Source organism: Falco biarmicus, chromosome 12 (assembly GCF_023638135.1).
Source record: "Falco biarmicus isolate bFalBia1 chromosome 12, bFalBia1.pri, whole genome shotgun sequence".
Classification (NCBI taxonomy): Eukaryota; Metazoa; Chordata; class Aves; order Falconiformes; family Falconidae; genus Falco; species Falco biarmicus.
In genome coordinates, this window is record NC_079299.1 from 29406450 (window position 1) to 29433461 (window position 27012).

Genomic DNA, 27012 nt, shown 5'->3' on the forward strand with positions numbered 1-27012 from the left:
AGACTTGGCTGAAAACAAATTCATACAGCACCTTGCTTGAGAAGGTGTGCATCTTGAACGCAGTGTGTAGAAAGGGTGAAAACTCCTAGGAGAAGGAGAAAAAAAATGGAGGAATGTTTCTGTACAAAATTTTTCAGGCCATGGCCTGAAGGGAGTCTGGGACAAAGTGGAGAGGGACTGAGAAACCACAGACAAAAGAATTCACCATGGCGTTGGCGAACGCGATTTTGAGACACTGAAGAAAAGTTTGTGATAGACTTTCTGTGATAATTTAAATGTACAAGGACCCCAACACATACTGTATGCTGCATTAGACCTTATTCAGTAGAAAGTAATTAAAATCATTGTTCTTTTACAAATTCATTCTAGGTTGTTACATTGTTATGTAATATTCAGTAGTTGGGTGATACAATTCCCTTAGTCTGGTGTAGTCCTCAGATCCTTAAAAGGTTTGAAGACATTCCACCTAGTAACGAATACTGAGGTACAATTTGAAATAGAAGGAGGAACAACCTGGATTCTTTCTTTTAAACCATCTTTCCTTGTGACTAAAACAAAATTCTAGGAGTCAGAATACTCAGTTGTACTATTTGCTGAGTCTTAACTTTGAATGGATCATTCTGTTATTTTTATACCTTCTCTGTCTCTGGAGGTAGGAGGGCTTTTCCACATGTTAAAATGCAAAAGGGATCTAATTCAGGAACTACATTCTTGTTTAAGCCTATCCCTATTCTACGAGATTCTCCAGCTTATGCTTCATTGTAAGCATTGTGTTTTATTTTGTTGACGTCACTTTTCAGACTAAGCACGTTCTTCCAGGTAACTGAATAGCGGCCTGCAGAACGCAGGGATAAGAAGATACTGGATATAAATTGATACTGATGTTTACTGCTGTTGATTCCTTTCTTCTCACACGCAGAAAACATTTAGATGTCCCTTGGATTAGAACTTGCTTATTCCTTAATAATAGTAACATCGATTTCTCTTCAGACTTTAATGTCATGCAAAAAGAAGATTGGACTAGAACAAGTTTGGAACAAAACTAACCAAGTATGTATCTTCTGCAGTGGTTTTTGGATCGTATGGCTGATGATGATTGGTGGCCAATGCAGATTCTAATAAAGTGTCCCAATCAGATTGTGAGACAGGTAAGAAAAAAAAGTTCCTTAATAAGTCAGGTGACTGCTTGTCCTATGAACAGAAATTATTATGACATATACGTTAATTCAGAAAGGTTTTATTAATACCTGTAATTGTCTTACTCTTTTCCATTATTGTGTATGATTTAGAGAATACATTGGGAGCATTGTTGTTCAAAACAAAATCACTGTTAGTACAGTGCCGTATTTGTACACTTAGGATCACAAAATGTCACAATAGATGCAAGTTAAGGTTTCTAAACTCCCTCATGATCTCTAGAAATGTGAACTCTTTACATGAAAAAATGTTTCTTTCTGATTTAGTTCAACAAGAACGGTCAAGTTACACATTCAGAAAATAAAAAAGAGTAAATCATGTGTATTCAGTACTCCTCAAAGCTTCAGTTCTAAACTTAAACATTGGGGTTTTGTGGGTAGATTTAATTTAATAGTATTATGCCACAAAGTTTTGTTAATACTCTCTTCTGGAAATAAAACCCCTGTGTTAGTAGCATTTGGATACTCACAAATGCAATTATTATGAATGGTTTGACTTAAAAGTATGCTTTCTTTACAAGTTGTTTAGGTAAAAACTTTAAAAATTACTTTATCTCGCTTGAATCCTTCAGTTGGGTTTCTGATCATTAAAGTAATATTTCCATATAGAACCATACGTAGTTCCTGTATGCAACTTACCATTAAAGGAATATATTCCATGGGAAAACTCTATGCAAGTTCTTAGGCAAAGCTCTAATCCTGATGAATATTTTATAAATTAAAAATTACTGAAAGGAATTGCCTTAAAATTTTAATATAGATTCTTACAGCCAGAGGCAAAATAATAATTAAAAAAACCCATCTTGCCAAAAATATCTAAACATTTCAGAAAATAGAGATAGAGGAAAACCAAGATTTGAGTCTTAAGTTGCATTTCAGTAGTATACAGTGTGCACACTCTTATTAAAACCTTTTTTTAGGATTCCTTCATTGGATCTGTTTATAAAAACCAAGTTTGTCTATTCTGTTAAAACGTGATGTATCAGTACTGAAGGAAATGGAACGTGGGTGTCTCAATCTCCACTTTAACTTTGAATCGTATAGAGCCGGAAGTGGTACTTGGAGACAGAATATTCTTTGCTTACAAAATAGGAATGAACATGTGGGGTTCATTTACTTATCCATTTGCAGATGTTCCAGCGTTTGTGTATTCATGTGATACAGAGACTGAGGCCAGTGCATGCGCATCTTTATCTCCAACCAGGGATGGAAGACTGGTAAAATACTTGAAAACTTCTATTTATTATGTGCATTACTACAACTGATTTTGTTTAATGGATTATTCAGAATGGTCTTTTAAACCCAAAATCACACTGTTTTAATTGTTCTTTATTATTCTACCCAAAATGCTCTGATTTACTTTAAAAATACTATGGTTGCAAAATCTAGTGTGTAAAGATACGTTGTTTGAAACGTTTGTTCCCTTAGACTAGGTTTTCAGGACAGTCTGTCTTTTCACTGCCAGTAATAACGCTGCATGAAGCGTAAATCTCACTAATTATACATGAGAATCCAATTGTGAATTGGATCCAGAGGCAGATAGGTGCAAATTTTAATTTGTACGTCCAGTAAAATAGGTTGGAAATGAGAGTCAAGTCCTGTATCATATAACTAAATTACAGTTTTTGTCAAAAAGTAGAAAAAACCATACTGGATTCTATTTTGTTTAGCTAACTATCAAGAAAACTGTCACTTTGTCTCTAATTACGATACATAATGAAAAGAACAAGAAAGTGTTTTTTCTTTCATCTCTTGGGTTAAGCTTGTGATGCTGTATTATCAGAGCAAAAATGGTAGAGTTTGTAATAGCTATGCTGTGCCATAACAAAATTCAGGACATGAAGATAGAGTTTTCATGGCAGAAAATAGAAATTAATTTTCACTGGAAGCCTTACTTTAAAAGACACTGTCATCTGTTTTGTTCAGTGATAAGATCCAACTTTCAGTAGATGAATAAGGTTGAAAGTGCATGTTTTCTGCCTTGTCAGGATCCCGTGTGTATGTTTAGGAGGCTGCCTTGCCTTAGTTCCACTGTAATTAGCTTTAACAGCATTCTGTCTTGAAGCTCAGGAAATCTGACACGCAAATCGAGAAGATGATTTTCAGTAGGAGATCCTCTAATACTGTTTTTCTAAGAATTCTTTTCCTGACTAGAGTCTTGATTCAGAATACAAATTTTTTCAACCTTTCAACATTTTGAGTGATGGATGCTGCCATACATTAAGCTGTGGTGTTACCTCGGCTATACTGGGCATAAGAGAAAGCGTTAAGAGATCTGCGTGTGATAGTAGGACAGAGAAGAAAACTGAAAGTTCTTCTGAAATACTTTTTTTGGCTGCTTCAAGATGATTTGCTGCTCCTTGTATTGTGTGAAATACCTGAACTGGTTTTTGTTTTCAGTTCGGATGACATGGATGGTCCTGTGGAAGACATTGGCAGTCGCTCTTGTGTAACGCGCTTTGTGAAGACACTCTTGTCAATTATGGAGCATGGTGTCAAGCCTCACAGTAAACATCTCACGGAATACTTTGCCTTTCTTTACGAATTTGCCAAAATGGGAGAAGAGGAAGTGAGTATAGCCTTGTAGTTTTGGGAATTAGGTATGTATTTGCATGTACTTATTTTCAAGTAATTCAATATCTGCATATTTCAGAGCCAGTTCTTGCTTTCACTGCAAGCCATATCTACAATGGTCCATTTCTACATGGGAACTAAAGGTCCTGAAAATGTAAGTTTGTAGATCTTGTGTAACGAGAACTAGCCTTCCATATTTTCCTTACGTGATCATTAGTGCTGTGCCTCCTGAACCATCTTTCAGCTGTTAAATAAAAATTGCTTCACTAATGCAAATTTTTTCGATATTTAAGTGAACATAGTATTTTTAAAAAGATGTTGAATTGGCTCTTTCTAGTTAGTATAGAAACAGGTATTAAATAGAAGCAATTAAAGTTGCCCTTACCATGCTATTAATGGTAACAGTTGATTGCTTACTCCTATTGTAGGAGTTGAGATTTTAAATTTACTTGCTTTTTTTTATCAAATAGACCACCATATCAGGCTAGGCAGTGACTTTTGACAAACCTCCCTTTTGCATTTGTAAATACAGTTTAGCTTATGCAAAATGAATGCTTCAACATGAAAATCAAGCGATTAGCTATTTACCTGGTTTGATTCATGCAAGTTTCTGAAGTTGGTTTGAATAAAAGGACAGAATGTATGCAAAACCATGTACAGGTTCTTAGAAATTAAGGCTCAAAAGTGTCCACATTTAAGTTATCTTTTTTGTCCCCTTCAGCCACAGGTTGAAGTACTTTCTGAGGAAGAAGGGGAGGAAGAGGAGGAAGAGGAAGACATACTTTCTTTAGCAGAAGAAAAATACAGGCCTGCTGCACTTGAAAAGATGATTGCCCTGATTGCTCTTCTAGTTGAACAGTCTCGCTCAGAAAGGCAAGAGCTTTTTTCAGCAAGAGCTGAAAAACCAGAGTAAATTCTAATCTAAGCTAGTTCAGAAAGGAATTAAGAGATTTTGTGGGTCGGTTGTTTTGTTGGGTGGGGGTTTTTTGTGGGGGCTTTTTTAGCAGCATAAATGAGCCTTGTATATGTGCTTGTCATCTTTTAAATGGTTAAAATAGAAGCGTTTTGTCATTGTTGACCACATAAAAGACTGAGGCTAAATCCTTGAACACATTCAGTTGCCCACATTTGGATTTCTTTTTTTTCTTTGGTCAAAGTACAAAATATTTTTTATTTTTGTTCAGGTTTATGTAAATACCTCTTATTTTCTCTTGCGTATTGTGATACTGAAGAATATAAACTAACACTCAGCCCTGTATTTGTCCTTAACCTTACTTAATAATTGCTGAAGTAAAAGATAAAGGTGGGGTTTTTTTTGTATTTTAGACATCTGACTTTGTCACAGAATGACATGGCAGCATTAACAGGAGGAAAGGTAATTAATTTAACATATGACTGTATAAGCCTCAAAACCCCCGGCACATATGTAATTGTAGACAGTGTACTAGTATCTTATTATTTGTTGCAGGGTTTTCCTTTTTTGTTTCAACATATCCGTGATGGTATCAACATCAGGCAAACTTGCAATCTCATTTTCAGTTTGTGTCGGTACAATAATCGACTTGCAGAACATGTAAGTATCGGAAACTATAGCTATTTATTGATAACCTTATCTAAAAAGTGTTTTGGGGTAATTTTTATTATTTTAACTGAATCAGCACAAGTCTAAGTGAGTTTTGTTTGTTTTGTTTTTAAGATTGTGTCCATGCTTTTCACATCTATAGCAAAGTTGACTCCTGAGGTATGTAAACATACTACCTGTATATTAAATAATCTGTATTAATATTTTTCTGTTTTAAATTACTTAAATAATCCTTTGCTAATCAAAAGTCTTGCATGGAGGATGATCCATGGAAGTTTTTGTGACATTAAATGAAGTCTAACTGCACTGTATATTAAGTTTGCTAAAGCAGAAATATGGTATGCAGTTTAAGATGAAAGTTTTATTCAAAGCCAAATAACATATTTCTAGATTCTCCACCTATATGAATGTAAAAAAAAAATTGGTAACAATAAAACATGTGTGCTAGAGTAAGTGGAGATATGTAATTATCGTCTGGTTTTTCAAGTTTTGGGGCACTATTTTACAGTTCTGTGCATGCAAACACATTTCTCAGTCAGAATAAATTCCTGCCCTGGTAATAACAAAAATACTGAGAGTTCCAAACGGATTCCACATGAAAAATATATACAGAGCGGAGAAGTGTATGCTCACACAAGGACATTCTTGCATAGTGCTGTCAGAAAAGAAAAAAGAATCAGGAAAAATTGAGGGCATGTCAAGCAGAGGAGACATGATCATGGTTGGAAAAGAAGCAGGTACTAAATCATTCTCATGACAGCTTTGCTTTGTGTGATAGAATGGGCACTATCAGATGACAGTCTACTTCCTTCCTGTCATGCTAACACTTGCTGCATTTTTATGCTTTTTTGCTTTGCACATATACACATGCACCAGAGATGGTTTTGGTGAGGTGCAAAATATAATAGTAGTAACTATTTCATTGAAGCATTGCGAAAAGCTGGGTGAGTCTTAGCAAACAAAAAAACCCCCCAACAAATTCATATTAGAGCCAATATGCTAAGAGTAGAAATGCTGGCAGTTTCAGAGGAAAACAGTATGCCAATGGTAATGATCCATGTAAACCCTCAAAACATGATGCTTTTGGATAAACTTTTCAGGATCCATGTGACATGTTACGCAAATACATGAAAATAATAGCTACTCCGAGAGAATGAAATCCTTGAGAGAGAGAGAGAGAGAGATGTAAAACATGAGAAACTGGTGAATTCTTCAACACTGTACAGCTTGATTTCCCCTGTCCCCCTTTGTTCAGAATGATGTCTGACTTAAAATGTGCACTGTTATTTCCTTGTAACTATGTACTGTTACCAGGCTGATGCTGTCTAGTATGATTGGGTTCCCTTGCAGTAGCTATAACCAGTGGCTTAATTCTACTGTATCCATGTGTGGATATCGATGTGTATGAATTATTTACAGATTAAATAATAAGGGCTTAAAAGTAATACAAATGTTCATGTCTAAAGTTCAGAGAAATCTATTTTGATGCGAACATTTGTTTTTTTTTAAAAAGACACTAAAGAAAAATCAGTGGATTAAATGAAATAGGTCAAAATGGATATTTGTCTTTTTATGCATTACAGGCAGCCAATCCTTTTTTCAAATTGCTGACCATGCTCATGGAATTTGCTGGTGGACCTCCAGGGATGCCACCCTTTGCTTCTTACATCCTGCAGAGGATATGGGAGGTACAACATGTAAAAGAAAACAGAAGCTAAACTGTCTTTCTCTTGTTGATTCTTTTAGGTGTATGGAAAGGTTTTACATTTCATTGCCATCCTTGCTGCATCAGTTCATGGGGGGGTTTATGACCGTTTCTCTTCCAAATAAACAGCAACAGCCCATAGACATGAAAAAGTTCTGCTGTAACTTTTGCTGTTGTATTAACAACGTTCTGGTTAACTTGTATTTCAGTTTAATTTTAAATTTTAGTTAATTGAGAAATTAATTGATTCATAATAAGGATCTAGAATGCTTCTTCTAGGCAAATTCCACTTATTTTTCTCAGTTATCTTTTTGCAAGGACTGTAAGAGGTTTCAAGGCCCGTCGTTTGTTAGGGGGTTCTCATCCATTATGTACTGATTCTTTGAATATTTGTTTGACATATTTTGTTCTCAGTAAAATACTCATTAACATTTTTAACACATAGAATTGTGCTAAATTGAACCTAGTAGATAATTGCTGTGGTGCAGGACCATTCTTTCTCGCATTTCTAAAGTGAGAAAGAGACTTTCTAACCAAGTTGGCACAGAGATAAATTCCTTGATCTGAGCAATGATAAGGAATTAAAGCTTTCACTTCAGCTAACTGCTCTTTCAGTTCCCAGTACAATTCACTGTCTTCATTACTGTCTGAGAACAGTGTGTCCAGCCTGAAGACTTCTGAGGACACCCTGTTGAACGTTCATTCCATTTAATACTCTAAAAAGTGGCGCTGGGGTTTGTAAAAGTTTATTACTGTGCAGAACTGAGACCACCTCTAGTAAAATGTAGTTTACCCACAGAAGCACTGTAGGATAGAACGTGGATTGCTGTTCAAATGTATTTTACTCCTGGTTAGGAGCAGTTACAGGATAGGAACCACGAGGTCATCTGGGAAAGCATATACCAAGTGTTTGCTAGGTGTCTGATCTGAATATGGATTAGCTGTAACTGCTGTACCTTAGGTAAGGAGAGTTCATACAACAGAGCTCAAGGTCAAGAATGACATCTGGCTGCTTTCTGGGTACAGGGAAGAAGCAGTAGGTTATGAATTTCTCTCAGCAATAAGGAAACCTTTTCAAGAGAGTTTTTGTAATTAAACTTCCTATGACAATACGCAAGCAGTGGCATTAAGTAAGTACCTGTGCTTCTTGCTTGGGTCAGCCACAAAGTTTAGGTATGTAATTTCTTAAGCAATCCTCTTTTTTATTTCCTTCTCTATTCTTGCTGTGCAAACAGAGCCTACAGAAAAAGCAAGTCAATGGCAGGTTTCTGTTGGAAAGTCAAGCTTTTAGCATATAGAAGCCATTGGTTCAGTCTCTGGTGTTGCCAGCATTATTATCCTTACCTTGCTGACACAGGGCTAGAGATAGAAATGGTGTAGGCAGGAATGAGAGGCCCAGTAGTTAATACAGAGACAGACGGATTTCAGGTACAGAACCTACTTTTCCAGCCACTGCAGTTTGTAGAAGTCATTAAAAAGTGATTGAGCTATGAAGACAGTGAACAATGATAGTGTCTTGGTTGGAGATACCCTCCAGCTATGACAAAGGAAACTTGGCAGATCAATTTGTCATTTCTAAAAAAAGGGAGGAGATTGTTCTTAATGTGTTTATTTTTAAATTGAGATTAAAATTTTATAAGCAGAGTTTTGGTCATGTCAGCTGCTCATATTCTTAGGTGGATTAGAGTAGCTGGGAGCTTCAACAATCCAGTTCCTGCCTGTGGTTTCTTAGACAGATTAGAGTTCCTTTTTTTTTTGTTATCTGGGCACCTGGGCCTCAAGACAAAAAGAAAACGGTTTATAAAAACTAGCAAATAAACAAACTACATTTACTGGCCTAATGTCAACAAATTTTCAACTACACAGACCCAGAAAAGCAACAGGAGCTACATTTTCTCATTATTATCTGCAAGGCTTTGGTAGCTGTACAAGAGCACTCCACTGGCTTTTCATTACCTTTGAAAAGTGCTAGATTAATTCCTTCCTTGAAATTGCGTATTCGTAACAACCATTAATAGTTACCCTCAGCATGAAGCTGTATGAATGTATTTGCATACCATTTATGTTCTGTTGAGAAAACGTCTATAAAAACACTGATTCAGTGTTAAGGGTTTGTGTTAGCTATTTTTTAAAAAAAGATGGATTAGTTTATAAAGACAAGATTATTCATTTTTCTAAGTGCTTAACATTTCAATTCCTAAATATCTCAAAACAGGCAAACGCTCAAAAGAGTAACCTTCTGGTCTTAGATTGAACAGTCAAAAACTCTGAACAAGATTCAGAAGCACAAACTGGTTAAATTTAATAAGGGTTTTCTTTGTCTGCCAGAGCACCTCAGTCTTGTAGGTGCTTTGATAACCCCAAGTGATTTTGAAAAAATACTTTGAAAACCTTAGTAGTTACTTTTAGCGGGTTTTAATACAATTGGTACATAGTATCAAAGTTAATGTATTGTTTTTGATTTTTCCACTCTTCTTTCAGGTCATTGAATACAACCCATCTCAGTGCCTGGATTGGCTGGCTGTGCAAACACCTCGAAATAAACTAGCTCACAGCTGGGTGCTGCAAAATATGGAAAACTGGGTTGAACGTTTTCTTCTGGCACACAACTATCCTAGAGTGAGAACCTGTAAGTTGATTTATATTGGAGAAAATTATTCTTCTGTTGTAGCAAGTTACTACGCATGGGGTGTTCTTGTCACAAATGAAATACATGCTCTTGTGCTTGTCTTTTCTTCCTTTTCCAATTGTTTTATGATTACTGTATTTTAAAATACTAGTAGAGCTGTGGTGCCTCATCAAGACATGCCTGGTTTTGATGAAAGCTATGTTTTGATGTCGTATCGTAAGCATTACATTAGTAGGTTGATGTGGGGGATCTCTGAGATCCAGGAAAGCCCGAAGAAGAAAAAGAGCTAATCCAAGAGGTTCTCCGTGGTGTCCATCACATAGTTGTACTGTAGATAGGAGTAGTCTGTGTTCTTTCACCCCTCGCAGAGTAATCTTCAGTTGAGTCCTTTGAACGTGTGGATCACGGAGGAGAAGCCTGTGCTTCTTCCCAGCTACAATGGTGTTCTGGATCATTTGTTCTGCCAGGAATCACGCCGTCAGATTGCCAAATCACATTTTCAGCCTTTCCTGTGTCTGAATTTTTTTATAAAAGAGATTCCACAGTAACAGGCCACACTGAACTTTTAATACATTTTCTGGGGTTGAGGGAGCTGTGGGAACTGGAGGTACAGCTTTGCAGCAGACGCCAGTTGTAGACAGCTCTGAAGAGGTAATGATGTCTTGATCAAGCAGTAAACAGTTTAGTCATAGAAAACATCTGGGTTTGTGTATCTGTGATGGGATGCATTATGTTAGAACAGTTAGAACCAAGCAGCAGGCAGGAATATAGGGTGAAGAGGCATGAAAGCAAATCTCAGCACCGCTTTCAACATGCTTTGTGCTGGTCTTGCCCACTCTGATTTTTTTTTTTCCATGTCTATTGTGAATATAGTAATACCAGATTCTGCAAAATGCTTTGAAATCTGTAAATGGAACGTCCAATGTAACTTAACTTCTGTTTAAATGGCTGTTAAGCACTTATGTAATTTTCAAAGGTGTAACAAATTTGTTTTTATTTGAAGCTGCAGCCTATCTCTTGGTGTCGCTTATTCCAAGCAATTCCTTTCGTCAGATGTTCCGATCGACCCGCTCTTTACACATCCCCACACGTGATCTGCCTCTCAGTCCAGATACTACAGTAGTTCTTCATCAAGTCTACAATGTGCTTCTCGGCCTTCTTTCAAGAGCTAAGCTATATGTTGATGCTGCTGTTCATGGCACTACAAAACTTGTGCCCTACTTCAGTTTCATGACATACTGTTTGATCTCAAAAACTGAGAAACTCATGTTTTCTACTTACTTCATGGACTTATGGAACCTTTTCCAGCCTAAACTTTCTGAGCCGGCTATAGCCACCAACCACAACAAACAGGCTTTGCTGTCTTTTTGGTATAACGTGTGTGTTGACTGTCCGGAGAACGTACGCCTTATTGTACAGAATCCCGTGGTGACAAAGAACATTGCCTTCAATTACATCCTCGCAGACCATGACGATCAGGATGTGGTGCTGTTTAACCGTGGGATGCTGCCTGCCTACTATGGCATCCTGCGCCTCTGCTGCGAGCAGTCCCCTGCATTCACGAGGCAGTTGGCTTCTCACCAGAATATCCAGTGGGCCTTCAAGAATCTCACACCACATGCCAGTCAGTACCCAGGAGTAAGTAGATCGATACCAAAAAATACGATTTCATTGTTAGTGTTTTCCCTCTTACTGAACATCTCTTTTAAGGGAAAGACTTATTTCATGTATCCAGTGGTAAAAGTAATATATTTTGATTTCCTGGTATAAGTAATTAATAATGTGTTTAGATCCAATTACTGTACTTTGTGGGGGGATTCTTTTGGATTTTCTTCTTTGCTGTGTAGCAGCTGGAGAGCAGATGTGTTTTTCTGGAAGCAGACATTGGTGTTTCCACTGCCCTTCAATATTCTGTATGCCAGTGCAGTTGTAAGAAACAAGGAATAGCCCTTCACGGTGGTCTCAAGAAAGCGTGTTGCGTTGTCACGCACTAAGTTGGAGGAACTCCCAGTGAGTTTCTTCTTTGCTTTCAGTTTCTGGAATAGGGCCAGGATTTAGCGTGTGGCATTCAGATGGAGGATGGCCTGGGGCTCACCTTGGGAGCACTGGCGTACCTTTTGCAAGACATTAGTACACTGGGGGTTGCCCTGACTCTGCAACATTATGACATTTGCAGTAGAGAGTAGATGCTAGTTAAAATAGTCCGTGTGTAATGGTGAGAGAACAGGCTTACCAGGTTTTTAAGAGAGCGAGTACGTGGGTTTGAATACTTAGTCAGCAAGTACTGCTTTGGGATCCTTTATGGATTGTGCAAGGGCAGAAAGAATACAAAGATGTCCTTCACTACATAGAGGAGGATGCGTGGAACCCTCTATGTTGAACTTCTGTCTAGTTCAGCTCACAGAGCACATTTATGCTCCTCACAGTGCTGGGAGCAGTCCTGCTGCTTTCATTGTTCCCCTCAGAAGTCTCGGTTTGTGATGCAAGCACCTTCAGTTACCCCACTGCGTTTAGTGTTCCTCGTGCATGTGGGACTCCAGCGAGTTTTAGCATAAGCAGCTTTCTGAATTCTGTTACTTGGAATATACGCTAACCATCAGAGCATGCACGTGCACCGTGTAGGTGACACCCTACATTCCTTAAGGAAATCTGGGAAGTTTGGTCACGTAGATCAGGATTTCAGATTCTTTTTCATATACGTATATGTATGTGCCAATGAGCTGTGCTATTAGGAAGCATCAAAAGATCCGTTTAAGGTTCAGAAGGGTTATCTCAAATACACGTCCTAATCAACACAGTAAATAGCAAAGGCTAAAAGCAAACTACATTCGAGACAGATAAAAAAATACCCACAATTTCTATGTCAGATTTTTAGTTTTAATTATTTAAGGTTAAAATGCTGTCTGCTGATTTTATAACTTTGTTGTAACGCTTAAAAATGCGCTCCCATCTATATTTGCTTACATGTGTTTGTTTGTAGAAGAAATAGACAGTAAGTAATACAAATAAGACTTAAACCATAACATACTGAGAGTGATTACTCTAACCTAATATTCTTTGTGTGTTTTAGGCAGTAGAAGAGTTGTTTAACCTCATGCAACTGTTTGTAGCTCAGAGACCAGACATGAGAGAGGAAGAGATAGAAGACATAAAGCAATTTAAGAAAACAACCATAAGCTGTTACCTGCGCTGCTTGGACGGACGGTCTTGTTGGACTACGTTAATAAGGTACGTTAGTAGTGAAGTTGTGTAATAATCTGTTTTGAAGAGGAACCATATTTTACCAAATGTGAAGTACAATAAAAATCAGTGTTGATATTTTGATACACTTTTTAAAAAAGTTTTGGGGTTACTTTTATTCAGAAATAAGCAAACGGAAAGTTATAATTTCCCCCTGCCCCAAATCCATTGTTTGTTAATATTTTGTCAGCTGAAAATTCAGAAACTAAGCAAATAGTTTACAATAAACGGGTGTAAACCAAGATGTATATTGTTAGGGTTCAAAAAGAAACATTATGACAAAATTGCTTCAGTGAGGCCCTTGAAAAAAAGCAACCTAAAACCAAATCAATCGATGTTCTAATTCAGCCTTTAAGCTGAAATTCCATTCTCAGCCTGCCATGATTAGCCTAGATGGGCAAAGCAGTAACTTCAGCCGCTGTTGTTGACATTTCTTATTTTGGGGCAGAAATGGGTTTTTTGGAAATTGTGCCTGTGGGACAGAGTTTTATTGTATCATATCTTCAAACAGTTTTTCATTTCTAGTCTTAGTAGTACATTGGAAGTTGTTGCTTGGGTATTTTCAGTATAAATACAAAGTGCCTGTGTGTGTCGGTCTGGTTATTGAGGTTTTAAATGCAGCTGTTGATGCGTTGCAACACTCTTGTGAAAAGGGAGAATGGCCTGTGTTACCTGAAGGGATTACAGTCATCTGTCACAGCGCAGCTAGATTTTCCCAAATGCTCTGGAAGAATTGTTATGTTGAGATGAACCATTCATTAGCATAATCCTTTATTTTCTGTTCTGCTGTAAGCATAAAATATTCTGATAGAAATGGTTTTATACATTTGTAAGTCCAAACATACTTAACTGAACCTATTTAAATGTATCATTTGACAAGCATAAACTTCTGTCTTTTGAAGTACATTATTTTCCTTGGGTTTTAGTATTTTTGCAGATGTAACTTGGGAAATATTTCTGTAAAGGTTGTTTATAAAATACTTCAAATAACATCAAGTTGACATAAAGGAAGGCATTTTAAAATGAAAAAGTCACGGGTGTGTGAAGAGAAGAAATATGTTCTTTTGGGGTTTCTTTGTTTTGTGATATTTTGCAAAATATAGCTTGAGCGTAACAGTTTTAAGCGTTTGTATGATTTATGAGAAGATGATATGTAATTTTCAGTGTTCTCAATGTTTGGATTTTTTTCCTAGTGCCTTCAGAATATTATTAGAATCTGACGAGGACAGACTTCTTGTTGTGTTTAATAGAGGATTGATTCTGATGACTGAGGTGAGTACTTTGTTGTTTAATTACAATAAATTTCTCGCTTTCTCATCAAGTCATCCCTTTCTGACAGTGTGTTTGTTTTAAATTGATTTAATATGGTATAATATGAAATACATGAAATAGATTGATTAAAACCTGGCATACGCATAAACCTTAACATCTTAAGGATCATAAGAAGGACAAAAAAGATGGACTGGGCATTTTGTATGTCTAAACACTAAGAGGTTATGCGAGTAAATTTGAGGCAATACAAACCTTAATGCAGGATAAAGATAACAGGTTAGTTGATAACAGTGATCTGGTAGGATAACTATAAAAGGATGTCGCTTAAACAGGAAAAATGCACAAGAAATCAAGGGATAATAGGTCATCTCCTATATCAAGGATAGATACAAGCGCTTGGAGGTTCGTAATGGGTAGTAAATTCAGTCAACTGAAAAACTTGCAACCAGAAGGAGATGTCATGAGTAGTAAGAAATCAGTCTTGGCTTTCTTCACATAGGTACTTCCCTTGTCTGTAATGAGATTTCTGTGGTAGTGGAAAGGTGATCGGGGAAATGTTTGCCTGCTTCTCAAGACAGAGAGAAGGCCTCGAGCAGATCATGTTGAGAGGACTGAATTTATGGGGTTTTTGGTGTCATTCTCTTTATTACAGGTGAACTGTGAATGAATGGCAGAGCACAGTCACACAATTATTACTAGTTAAGAAGGCAACAGGTGAAAATACAGAAATAACTTAAAGGATACTCGAATGCAATTGTGATTAGTATTTGTGAACGCTGCTTTGAGGCAATTGTCCCTCTCTTTCCTACCTCCTGTGCATTTGTTTGCAGGACAGAGCAGTGTAAGAACACATGAACTAGATTTCTTTGCAGTGAAACGACACCTGAAATGCATTTCTGGAGCACATACGGTGTAATCCAGTTGTAAATGGATATTTGGTCCATGAGACCAGACCAGAGTTAGTCCAAAATGGAGAGGAAAAAAAAGAATAAATAATGCAGTCCTGCAGTGGGTACAGCTTGTGTATCAGGCCCCTGCCCACCAACGGCTTTGCTCTACAGATCCACCCATACTGTCCTGCAGTAATGTAGGAAGAGCCCAAAAGGCATTGCTGAAAAAGCTCTGAACTGTTAGTGGCTACTTAAAGATAAGTGAGAAGACTGAAAAAGGGCACAGGCAGCGTTTAACTTTTTTTTTTTTTTTTTTTTTTTTTCCCCTTTGTCCTTCTTAAGATGGGCCTTGGATTCTGTTCAACACTTGCATTATTGAGTTGATGGACAAGAATGTGTGTTTATTAAATAATAATTACATTCAGTAAACGGGCTAAAAAGTTAGGAACCGAGCTATAACTTTGTTCATATGTGAAATGTGTAAGTAGACTAAGGTCCATATGTACATACGTATAAAGAGAACTTGTTGAACAGCTCAGTTAACCCTGATCCATGCTAACAACAGATAACTCATTTTGTAAAGAATGCGTAGTGTAAGATGCAACTTATCCTGCATAAAACATCGCTAGAAATTAGATAACACTGACGTTGCTATACAGCTTGAAATTACCATCACCTACATTTTCACTTGCTCACTGGAAGCGTTTTGTGTGGTAAAAAATACCACATCAGGGAGTTAGCACATCCAGAAAAGTTTTCCCCTTAGCAGGGCTGGCTCTGTTGCTTTTATCTTCACTGTAATAGAAAAAGATTTTGCATTATAGGGAATGCGATTGCTGTTTCTTTATCTTTAATATATCCCCACAGATCAAGTATCTTTTCTTACATCTTGTGCTAGAATTTTTGCCGTTTGGAAATGAGTTGCTTTTCCATCCCAGTATTTCTAGAAATCATAAATGCCCAGAAGGTATTTTAGTTATAAAAGGAGAAGTAATTAATCTGATGTACAATCTTACGGTGTATGACCTCAAGCAGCATTTTGAAAAATGACTAGCGTCTACATTAATCCTAAGGTTTTTCCCAAATTCACATACCCATGTCTGTCTCTATGCATCTCTGATATCCCTGTGTATGCTGGCACAGAAAGATTGGGATTACAGGTATATAAAACCACCGCGTCCCTAATTATGCTTGGGTTATTGGGTTTTGGATAAACGTGTGAAGACATTGTAATTATTTTGAGCCACTAATATAAAGCTTTTACCTTGAGAACAAATCAAGGCTGTTCTTAAACATGTCTCTGTAAGTGGTATTGGATGTGCTCACACAAATACTCATTTCTGGAGCTGGGGTGGGTGGTAGCTGCTTGTAGAGGGGTTAAAGTTACACCAAATTTTACCAATTCGGTTTGCCTCCGGCATGCCCATGATAAAAATTTAATATGGCTCTAAGTTTTTGCGGTTAGGTGAGAAGAATAAAAATCAGCCTTTTGGCCAAGCGTGAGTTTCAGTTTAACCCCCAAACAAGCCCACCCGTTGTTCATTGTTCGCAAAACCAGATGTCCAGGTCAACAATTCCGTTTGGCTGTTACAGAAGATACCTGGACATTCATCTCTTCTCTCCCTTTCCTTCTCTCTTTCTATCCCTTTCCCCCATGTCCCCTTTTTATTTTCTGCTAAGAATCTTTTAGTAAATATACTGATTTTGTATACAGGTTTGTTCTCCTTTTAAATGCTGTTATCTTTGATGTAATTTTGTGGTTATGTCTAGCACTGTGTATTTTCATATGTCTTGTTTGAGCATAAAAATAAATGTAAAAGTGGTGTTTGGAACAGAAATAGAAACGGTAACAAGTACATTAATTTGGCAACATAAAGTTTTGGTGTTTCTTTCTTTCTAGTCCTTTAATACGTTGCACATGATGTACCATGAGGCCACAGCTTGCCATGTGACTGGAGACCTGGTAGAACTTTTGTCTATTTTCCTTTCGGTTCTTAAGTCAACACGTCCATATCTTCAAAGAAAAGGTTTGATATAACTCTTCAAAGGATTACGCCTGTTGTCTGTTCATTTTTATGACCCAAACCCTGGTATTTTATCTTCCTTATTACCTGTATTTAAAAACTCCCCGCACAATAGGAGATAAGATTTATTAACAGTCATTAAATTGTTATTTATGAAATTATTTATTGGCATAATATGGAACTAGATTAAGTAAATTTAATAGCAGTTAGACCAGTGAGATTTAACAGATTTCTAGATGGATTAAAATCATGCTAGACGAAAAAGAGATTCTTCAGTAAAATTCTGTGCTTTATTTATTGAGCTTTTAAGAAATCAACTAAATGTATTTCTGTGGCTTTTGCATTTGCAGATGTGAAGCAAGCTCTCATTCAGTGGCAGGAGCGAATTGAATTTGCCCATAAGCTCTTAACTCTGCTAAATTCCTATAGTCCTCCAGAGCTTAGAAACGCTTGTATTGGTAAGTGGTGACGGTGGAACTGCGGTCAGGAAGGATCTGTTCTACACAGTTACCTGCTTTGACATTTAAATTCCGTTTTTGCAAGTGCGGGTGCTTACTAGATCCTCTTACAATGGGCTTGGTTATATTAATATTGTCAATACACCGATACTGCCCTTGTTCCAATTATAAGTAATTCTGGTTTTGTCAGGTTAAAATTCATATTCCTGCTTCCCCAGGCACGCAGGCTGTGTGCACAAAGAGTCAGCCTTTGTTTTGAGAGGCCAATTTACTACCTTACAAGGTTTAATGATTAAGGACTTAACTCCTGAATTCAGGTGTCCGTGAGTTTAGATTCAAATCCTGAATCTTATGTTAAAATTCAAATATTAACTAACGCTCCACTCGGAAGGGTGCATGGTGGCCAGGTTAGTCTGAATAACAGCCTGTAGTGTTCGTGGTTATGATCCATTACAGGAAGGTGTAATAATAGAAGTAGAGCTTAAAGAGCCTTTAAATGGGATGGATTTGCTTTTTGAAATTGTAGATGTAAACATTATATGTAAGTGTCCCTTTTGCATGAGAAGACCTATTTCAAAAAGGCCTAGGTTTTTTCTAGCTTAGGCTTTTTTACTGTTATTTAATGGATATCATCTGCATCTCTGTGCATGGCTGATGAAGACCTAAACCTGTGTCCACATTGCTTTTTGCTGTGATTTGCATGCATTTTCCCCGTATTTCGAGTGCCTTTCTCATTGTCCTCCTGACTGCTGCTGGTTGACGTTTTCCAGGCATCAAACCTGATATGTGTAAGAAGAAGGACAGAGGGTAATTTTATTGAGCTTCTACTTCCTACACGCTGGCACCCCTCTCACTGGTGGTTGAGCTACCACTGAGCAGGTTTTCTCCCCGTGGCAGAGGTGAAGGGATTCTTGACCGATTGAGGGGTGTTCACTTTCCGTGTCGCTCACAGTAGAGTCTGCCTCCACGGTGCGCACTAAGTGCAGCAAAAGTGATGTGAAAGAGAGTTTGCAAGTGCATGAGCCTGAAGTTAAACTGTTTGCTGTTAAGAAATAACAATATGTAATGGCAAAACCAACTTTTTGTTTGTAGATGTCCTCAAGGAGCTTGTACTTTTAAGTCCTCATGATTTCCTACATACTCTGGTTCCATTTCTACAGCACAATCATTGTACATACCACCACAGTAATATCCCAAGTAGGTATTTCAGTGATTGTATTTTGAAGTTCTCTTACGCTATTATTACTCTATCGTGTTCCTTGCTGCTGTCAAATATTGACCTTTTTAATATATCCCCATTTTATCCTAACTTATACTACAGTGTCTCTTGGACCTTATTTTCCATGTCGTGAAAATTTGAAATTAATAGGGGGAAAAAGCAATATTCGTCCTCCGCGTCCTGAGCTTAATATGTGCCTCTTGCCTACCATGGTGGAAGCCAGCAAGGTACGTAAACGTATGGTCTTATAAATAGCTGTTTCTCTATCGTTCTCCCGTCTTTATAGAAGTGTTGTAAGAATCCAGTAGCATAATGCATTTACGTTTTCTTTGTAAGCAAAGCATAATTCTTCTTCAAGATGTGTTGTCCTCATATACTCCATTCTAGATGTGCACTCCAGAAGCACCATTTCCCTGCCCTTGGTGACACACAGCTTCATACTCCAGACATGATAAGGGTGTGAACCTTGCGTTCAGAAAAAAGCCGTAGCACACGTTTTGGTAATCTTCCAGCCTGTTTGTGGCAGTTATAAGGAAAACTGAGGAACTGCCCAGGGACTGTCAGTTGGGTTTCAACCTGTGCTGAGATTTGTGACCAGACAGCTAAGCTGTCGATCCCTCAGGGTTCACTAGAGCCCGTTCAGCCGGGACTGAGGCATAATCTGCCAGTTGTTTGGGTGAAATACCAGTGCCTGAAATACCATGTAGGGCTTTAAGTCTTTCACTTCCCATTTTCCCTGCTGTGGGCTTCCTGACGGGATGCCAGCTTTGGTGGGGCTACTCGGTAGTCACTTGCCACGTCCCATTATGGCAGTTGCAGCAGCGGTGGGATTCAGCTCACGTAACTTTGCCTATCTAAAAGGTCGGCGTCCAGCTCCGTCCGTGATTAACGGCGACCAATAGTTCCCTGTGGAAGGAGAGAAGTAGCTACCCTCCCTCCTGTCCTAGGCACCCGAGTCCGGGTGAGGCGACTCTTCCTCCCTCCCTCCCCGCTGGCCGCAAGGAATACTGACGTGACTAGATTTTAGATAGTTAAAGTCAGGTAAGGTGAATCCCACCCTAAAAGGAATATGTATGGACAATCATTTGAAGAAGGAGAACTGGTTACTTGCTGTACAGTAACTGTGGTTCTTCAAGATGCTTTGTCCACACAGATTCTGTGGTCCCTCCTCCTGTGCTAACTCCGAGTCCTGTCATAGGGGATTCTTATCGGTGAAGGAATTGAGTGGTGGTTGAAGCCGCCATACCCCTTATGCCCTCAGGTACAGTGGTCGCAAGGACACACTGGGTGCAGGCACAGCCCCAGTGGACACTGCTATTCAGAAAGAATCCAATCTCCTGCACATGGGGCCTATGTGCACGTAGATGGGAATCTGTGTGGGCAACACATTTCGAAGAAGCACGGTTACTGTAGGGTAAGTAACCCTTCTTTTTTAAAGCTTTCCGAATGATGCTGTGTATATTCGTGCACCATCAAATTTACCGTGTAACCAAAGTTTTTTAAAAAACGTAGAGCGCCAAAAATTACCCGTGGTGGGTTTTTCCATCGTGTATCCAGAGGTGTAACGGATGTGACGCTGAATAACATAAATATTTTAACTTTAAAAGTCAGCATATTGTATGACACGGTATTTTACGCTTTATAATGAATTTGTACGTATTAGGAACCAGAAGATTTTTAAGCCTTTAAGACCACATCCACTGTTAGTTTCCCTGTGGGTTTTGCATGCTTACTTTTCATTCGTCTGTCTCGTATAAGACTGCATTTGTTTGCTTGAGGTTTGGCGATTTCCTTTCGGCTATCTGGTCTACAGAAGCTGATGCCATTTTAAGCATATACATCCAAAATATATTAAAATACTGGCACACAAAGCCCTTGGCATCTATTTGCCATTTGGTTTGAGACGTTCGTGAAGATGCTGCTTTGAAAGCTTGTGAAGCTCAGTCTTGAGAAAATTCTGACTTCTACAGATCTTAACTGACAAAGTGTGACTGTAAAAAGCAGTAGCATATATATTTAGGTGTCTGCATACAATTTAAAATTGCTGTGTACTTTTCTTGTCATCTGCAAGATGTGGTATTCGCACAGCTTTGCATCTTCTCAGTCTGTTGATTCAGAATCCTACAATAAAAGTTTTTCCTGGTGGGGGAGTTGTGTCTGCCATCCGTCCTCCCACCTCGCTGTTGCACTGGCCGAGGGCGCGGTGGGGAGCCGCAGCTGGCCTGGGTTAGACCTGGACGTTCCCATCGTGTTTTCCTGTAGTACACGACTACACGTTGTAGGGCACCAAGTGCAGCACCGTTAAGCGAGATGCTTAGGAAATCTGGTTGCCATCCAGTTGCTTATGTAGTTTAAATGAAGCTCTCTTAAATCTTCAGGGCAAAGATGATGTTTACGATCGTATGCTGCTAGACTACTTCTTTTCTTATCATCAGTTCATCCATCTACTATGTCGAGTTGCAATCAACTGTGAAAAGTTTACTGAAACTTTAGTTAAAATGAGTAAGTATGAAGGTTAAACAGCCTAAGGATTTTTTTTTCTGTGGTAACTGAGTGCTTCTCCACTAAGTTTTATATTGAAAATTTTCAAGAAAAAACAGAGCTTGTGAGACTTGCTGCATTAATTGTTCTGGATGTTATTTTTATCTACAAAACTGTACGATGTGTATAATGTAGTGCAGTCTTACCTACGTGACTGCCGCGCTTTCAGGCCTGTCCAGAAAGGAGCTGAGGCAACAGAGAGAATTCTGTCCCCTTGCACATTCAGGGTTTAATACTGAACCATCTGGGGGGAGGGGGAGGCTGAATCCTCAGTATCACTGCCAATGGCATCAGCTGGCAGCCCCCCCAGGAGCATGCACTGCCATCTCGATGGCACTGCTGCCGTTACTGCCAGCCTAGGCTGATTTTGCTCCGTAGTTCTTGGAGCCATCACAACATTTAATTAAGTTTATAACCATTCAGTCATGTAGTTTGTACCCAATACTTGTTTCAGCTCTGCTAGTAGGTCCCACCAGTATCTGGGTTTCTTCCTGTTGAAATGTAAATTCATTTTTTTTGGTGTGCGAACAAGGCGTTCATGGCTTTGTGTGACCACTTCAGCCCTTGGGCTGGTTCTCTGCAGGAGACCATCCCGCCTGGAATTGCCCCATGCTACTCCAAAGGCACGTTGTAGGTTTTATTTTTGTCTCGCCCCACGGAGCCTAGGACAAGCCAGGCTACTCGGCGTGGTAGGTGCAGATGCACTAACCTCAGCGTCACACGCATACGTGGGCACATGGATTGGGAGCCGTCTCCTTTCGGCTGCCTAAAAGTGAGATGTGTGGCCCGTTTCCTCTGTAGTCGGTGGAGAGACGCAGATTCCTTCCAAGAGAAAGTCATCTTCTGATTCTTTAATACCTTGAGCAGAATGAACCCCTTCTGAAAATACCCACTTGTTTCCTGGGGTTCTGTGTCTGTAGGAGCCGGCTAGCTAGCTGTGATTACAGACCACTTCTAGACAAATAAAACTATTCAGAATTAATCTTGTCCAAAGAGCGGTGATCGTATAATGTTCTTTTGGTCTGAATCAGCCATTTGCTCATTGTCACGCTCTTCTGGTTGTACCTCTAGCATGCTGAGTATTTACCGTAGGTCGTGTTAGTTACAAAGTGGGTCGGAACGGGTATGGTTTGCTGTGGTCCAGTGTATCCCTTAACGCTTTTGTGGTCTAGGTAACAATGGTGCTCGGCTTAATAATGAAGATTACCCTTTAAAATTTTTATGCTGTTGTTTTAAAAAAAAAGATATTTAAAACCTTCAAGTGCTGCAGCTGACCAGTTGAAAATGTAAGACAGCAATAACAATACCCCGATCATAAACCCAGAAGCAAAGCCAGCTCTTTAGGTTTTTTACATTTCACAGAAATACTGACGGGACTCAGGTATTTATTAAATGTACTGTAAAAGCTTCACAGACGATAGGTCTGTCTGGTTACAGAAAGTGCTAAGAGTCTGGTCTTATAAAATGAAACGGCACCTCAGTCCTACTTTTATCAGGAAGCAAGTATCTCCAACAGATTTCTCACACAGTAACTTACTTTCTCATACGATTTCAGGTGTCCTAGTTGCATATGAAGGTTTGCCGCTTCATCTTGCACTATTCCCCAAACTTTGGACTGAGCTTTGTCAGACTCAGGTAAGAGTCAGTGAGTTTGAGAACTAACGGAATGAAATACAGGCAAAATACAGCGATGAACGGGACACACAGATAACCCGTAAACTGTAACTAGTGGGTATCATTTATTCTTCCAAAAAGCTAGTATTTTGAATGCAAAACACCTCTGCTCACACTGCCTGTCATCTGATAAAACCTGAGAACCCAAGTATTAAAATCTGACAAATCGTCTTTGCTCCCGGTACACCCTCGGTCCTGCAAACGCTTGGGCGGTTTCAGGCAGTACGTAACGCTGGCTGGAGGCAGTCTGCAGCGCACACACCTGCTTCGTCCTGCCTCTGGCAGTTGCCAGCTTTTTATGTAGCATCAGCGCTGGTACGATGGAATAAAAACCGGGAGATGCCTGAGGCTGGGAGGGGCCTTTGCACCTCTGTGAGAGGGCCCCATAGCTGCCTTCTGGGTCAGGAGACACCGGCCCTTCCCGTACGTACGGATCGTGAGAAAGTGGCACTCCCGTGGAATAAACTTCATAAAAGGAAAATGTGAAATAATAATTGACAATAATTAATCAGTACAATTTCCCAATACCTGATAGGCCTGACATATTTTGATCAGTAAGAACAGTGCAGTATGAATTAAGATGGTGTGCGAGCACAGTGCTGTGCGTCCCGCGGTGACTGTGCGCTCTTCTCTCTCTCTCTCCACCAGTCCGCAATGTCAAAGAACTGTGTAAAGCTCCTCTGTGAAGACCCGGTTTTTGCAGAATATATAAAATGTATTCTGATGGACGAAAGGACCTTTCTTAACAACAACATTGTATACACCTTTCTGACCCATTTTCTTCTAAAGGTACGTGGTCCTTCAGCGATAATTTCCATTTCAAATGCAGTCGTATATGCTGTTTTTCAGCTTGGGATGCCCTTTTCACAGTTCCATTTTTTTCGTGCTTTAAAAATCATACGTTCTTTTCACAGGTCCAAGGGCAGGTGTTTTCTGAAGCAAACTGTGCCAACCTGATCAATACTCTAATTACAAATCTAATAAATCAATATCAAAGCCTAGAATCTGACTTCAGCAACCAGAGAGTTGAAATTTCCAAAGCAAGCTCTACTTTAAACGGGGTGAGTCTTTTCTAAGCCGTTCCAATGCCAGCATGGTGTAGGAGGCAGCTTATTTTCTGCAGGAGCCAGGTTCTAATAACCCCTAGGGACAAGGCGGTCGCAGATGTGCCGAGCGGCAATCCGAGCTCTCCGGAATTCTCTACCCACAGGCACGCCTTCTCCGTGCGCACAGCACACACGCGTCTCCCAAGCCGACGGTGGGCGCTGTAGGGCTGATGGGGGTGGCTTGTTGGAGAGGAAAAAAGTAACGCCAAGTGCAGCAGCGTTAATTGTAGCCATGTCCTAACCCAGCAAAGATCCCGTCTTGCAGCACATGGTGCGGTAGTGTCGTCTGCCTGGGACAGATGTGTGTTAAGGTCAGCGAATTAGCGGGGGGTGGGCCACTCCAGTAGTGCAGGTATATTTAGAACTCAGTCTTTGGGATGTTCAGACGATGTTGAAGCCTCTGCTCATTACACAGATCGGTGTGTAGGATGAATCAAATGCAAGTTTGAAATAGGGCTAGTTAAACTTGTTTCTTTCTGTATTTTCAGGACCTCCGAGCGCTTGCCTTGCTGCTTTCAGTGCACACTCCCAAACAGCTCAATTCAGCCCTGATTCCAACTTTACAAGAGCTTTTAAACAAATGTAGAGCTTGTCAACAACAGAGGAACTCGTTACAAGAGCAAGAAGCCAAAGAAAGAAAAACTAAAGGTTTGCCTTCTTACAGTGGTGTCACGCAATTAAAGTTTTGCACTTTTACAAAGTTAACGTAATGCGCTGTTTGCTTACTGCTGTGGGGTGGGCTGCGTATCGGCTTCAACCCCAACGCTGCACGAGCACTAATGTTAGGGAGCTGAAGTTCTAGGCCATTATGTGAATTCTCTGTAAGGAATTAAGTATTCATTAAAGTGCTGTGTTTAATATGGAAAATGATAGAAACCTGAAAGGCCTGTGGCGTGGGTGTGCAGCATGAAAAGTGCGTTTTCCCTAAGCGAGTTTCCCTTTTTCTTCCAGATGACGAAGGAGCTACTCCCGTGAAGAGAAGGCGGGTCAGCAGCGATGAGGAGCACACCGTAGACAGCTGTATTGGTGATATAAAAACTGAACCCCGGGAGGCGCTGACCCCGACAAGCACTTCGGATAACGAGACGCGGGACTCTTCCATCATTGATCCAGGCACTGAGCAAGATCCTCCTTCCCCCGAGAACAGTTCTGTCAAAGAGTACAGAATGGAAGTCCCATCTTCATTTTCAGAAGACATAATGTTAGCGACACGGTCACAGCACACAGAAGAGCAGTCAGGAAACGGTAAATTTGAAGAATGCAAAGAATTTAAGGACCTGCAGACTTCCAAGGATTCCATGGGAGCTGAGGAGGACTCGGAGTTTCCTTCCACATCGATTTCAGCAGTTTTATCTGACCTCGCAGATTTGCGAAGCTGTGATGGTCAAGCCTTACCATCCCAGGACCCTGAAACTAGTTTATCAATCAGTTGTGGCCATTCCAGAGGACTTTTTAGTCACATGCAGCAGCATGACATTTTAGACATCCTGTGTAGGACCATTGAGTCTACGATTCATGTGGTCACAAGGATATCTGGAAAAGGAAACCAAGCTGCTTCTTGACATTAGATGGAGCATGTCTGCTTTTAAGTCCTTTTTTTTTTTTTTTCTTCCCCCCACCAACGCTGTTTGTATAAGTTTTGCTTATTTTTGTTTTGTGCTTCAGTTTGTCCAGTGCTCTCTGCTTGAATGGCAAGATAGATTTATACGCTTAATTCTTGGTCAGGCAGAACTCAGATTCCTTCACCCCCCCTCCCCCCCCCCCCCCTTTTTTTTTTTTTTTGCATCTACCGTACACTTTCTTAAAGGGCAATCAGATAATGGATATGTTTTATGTAATTAAGAGTTCACTGTAGTGGCTTTCATTTAATATGGCTGTCTGGGAGAACAGGGCCTCCCTGCCCTGTATGATGTAATTTAAACTTACGGCATTTTTACTGTGTATAATATGGTGTCCTCTGTGCCAGTTTTGTACCTTATAATAGAGGCAGATTGCCTCAGATCGCTGTGGTTCTTATTATCAAAATTAAGTTTACTTGTATACTAAAAAACCACAAGAAATTTGATTCTGTAAAGAATCCTCTTTAGCTGTGGCCTGGCAGTATATATATGGTGCTTTATTTAACAGAATACCTGTGGAGGAAATAAAGCACACTTGATGTAAAATTAATTGTTTTATTTTTATTGACATGATCAATTGCTATTCTGTGCACTTCATTAAACTGATTGTGATGACTTTTCATTTGTTTATAATATCTTGATTCAGTCTTTGGGTTTCTCATCAAAGACGACTTCAAAAGTGAAATGGCTGCAGAGAGAAATGATGATCAAATGTATGTGATTGGTGTAAATTTGGGTCTTTTCTGGTTTACTTTGCATCAGTGTTGGGCCGCACAGTTGAGAGGGAGCGGTGGTGTGTTAGTTTCCCCCCCCCCCCCCCGGATGGTGAAAGGTGAAGTGGTACAAGAAACCAGCAGAACTTTTCATTTCCCTGGTCTTCACCCATGTTAGTGGCATTTCCCTCCTGCACCGTTAGCAGACCGGCTTCCTTCTTCCCCTGCGCCGCACTCCCTCGCTTTCCTGACAGCTGCTGCGCCCCCTGAAATGCTGCAGTGACTTTTTACCGGTTTTCCCTGTCCCGTTTCCTCCTGTTCCCAAGGCATTTCTGAGCAACATCCATTTCCTGTGTGATCTTTTGGACTGTCAATGATACTGGTTTTAATATCTGATTAAACTCCCATTTTCAGCTGCATTTTCCAGTGGCTTAACTCAGTTGTTTTTCTGTTGCCTTCAAAACACATCTATCTTGGTCTTTTTTTATTCCAAATTCCTTCATTCTGTCTACCATTGAATGTAGTTTAGCATCATTTGCTTCTCCACAATTCTATTATGGGATGCTCTCA

General features: G+C 39.5%; 1 protein-coding gene across 1 annotated transcript in view; it reads left to right on the forward strand.

Annotated features, from left to right (window-relative positions):
- Positions 1-26349, forward strand: part of USP34 (ubiquitin specific peptidase 34) — a 138089-nt gene extending 111740 nt beyond the window's left edge. Inside the window, exons 58-80 of the mRNA XM_056357197.1 lie at positions 1068-1148; positions 2328-2413; positions 3597-3765; positions 3850-3924; positions 4492-4643; positions 5097-5145; positions 5239-5343; positions 5467-5511; positions 6936-7040; positions 9539-9686; positions 10690-11324; positions 12757-12914; positions 14120-14198; positions 16989-17115; positions 17463-17570; positions 18663-18767; positions 18892-19016; positions 21168-21291; positions 22886-22965; positions 23653-23793; positions 23919-24065; positions 24599-24758; positions 25062-26349. Coding sequence (XP_056213172.1) covers positions 1068-1148; positions 2328-2413; positions 3597-3765; positions 3850-3924; positions 4492-4643; positions 5097-5145; positions 5239-5343; positions 5467-5511; positions 6936-7040; positions 9539-9686; positions 10690-11324; positions 12757-12914; positions 14120-14198; positions 16989-17115; positions 17463-17570; positions 18663-18767; positions 18892-19016; positions 21168-21291; positions 22886-22965; positions 23653-23793; positions 23919-24065; positions 24599-24758; positions 25062-25672 — 3615 coding nt within the window. The 3' untranslated portion in view covers positions 25673-26349. The remainder of the gene's footprint in view (positions 1-1067; positions 1149-2327; positions 2414-3596; positions 3766-3849; positions 3925-4491; positions 4644-5096; positions 5146-5238; positions 5344-5466; positions 5512-6935; positions 7041-9538; positions 9687-10689; positions 11325-12756; positions 12915-14119; positions 14199-16988; positions 17116-17462; positions 17571-18662; positions 18768-18891; positions 19017-21167; positions 21292-22885; positions 22966-23652; positions 23794-23918; positions 24066-24598; positions 24759-25061) is intronic.
- The last annotated feature ends 663 nt before the right edge of the window (positions 26350-27012 follow it).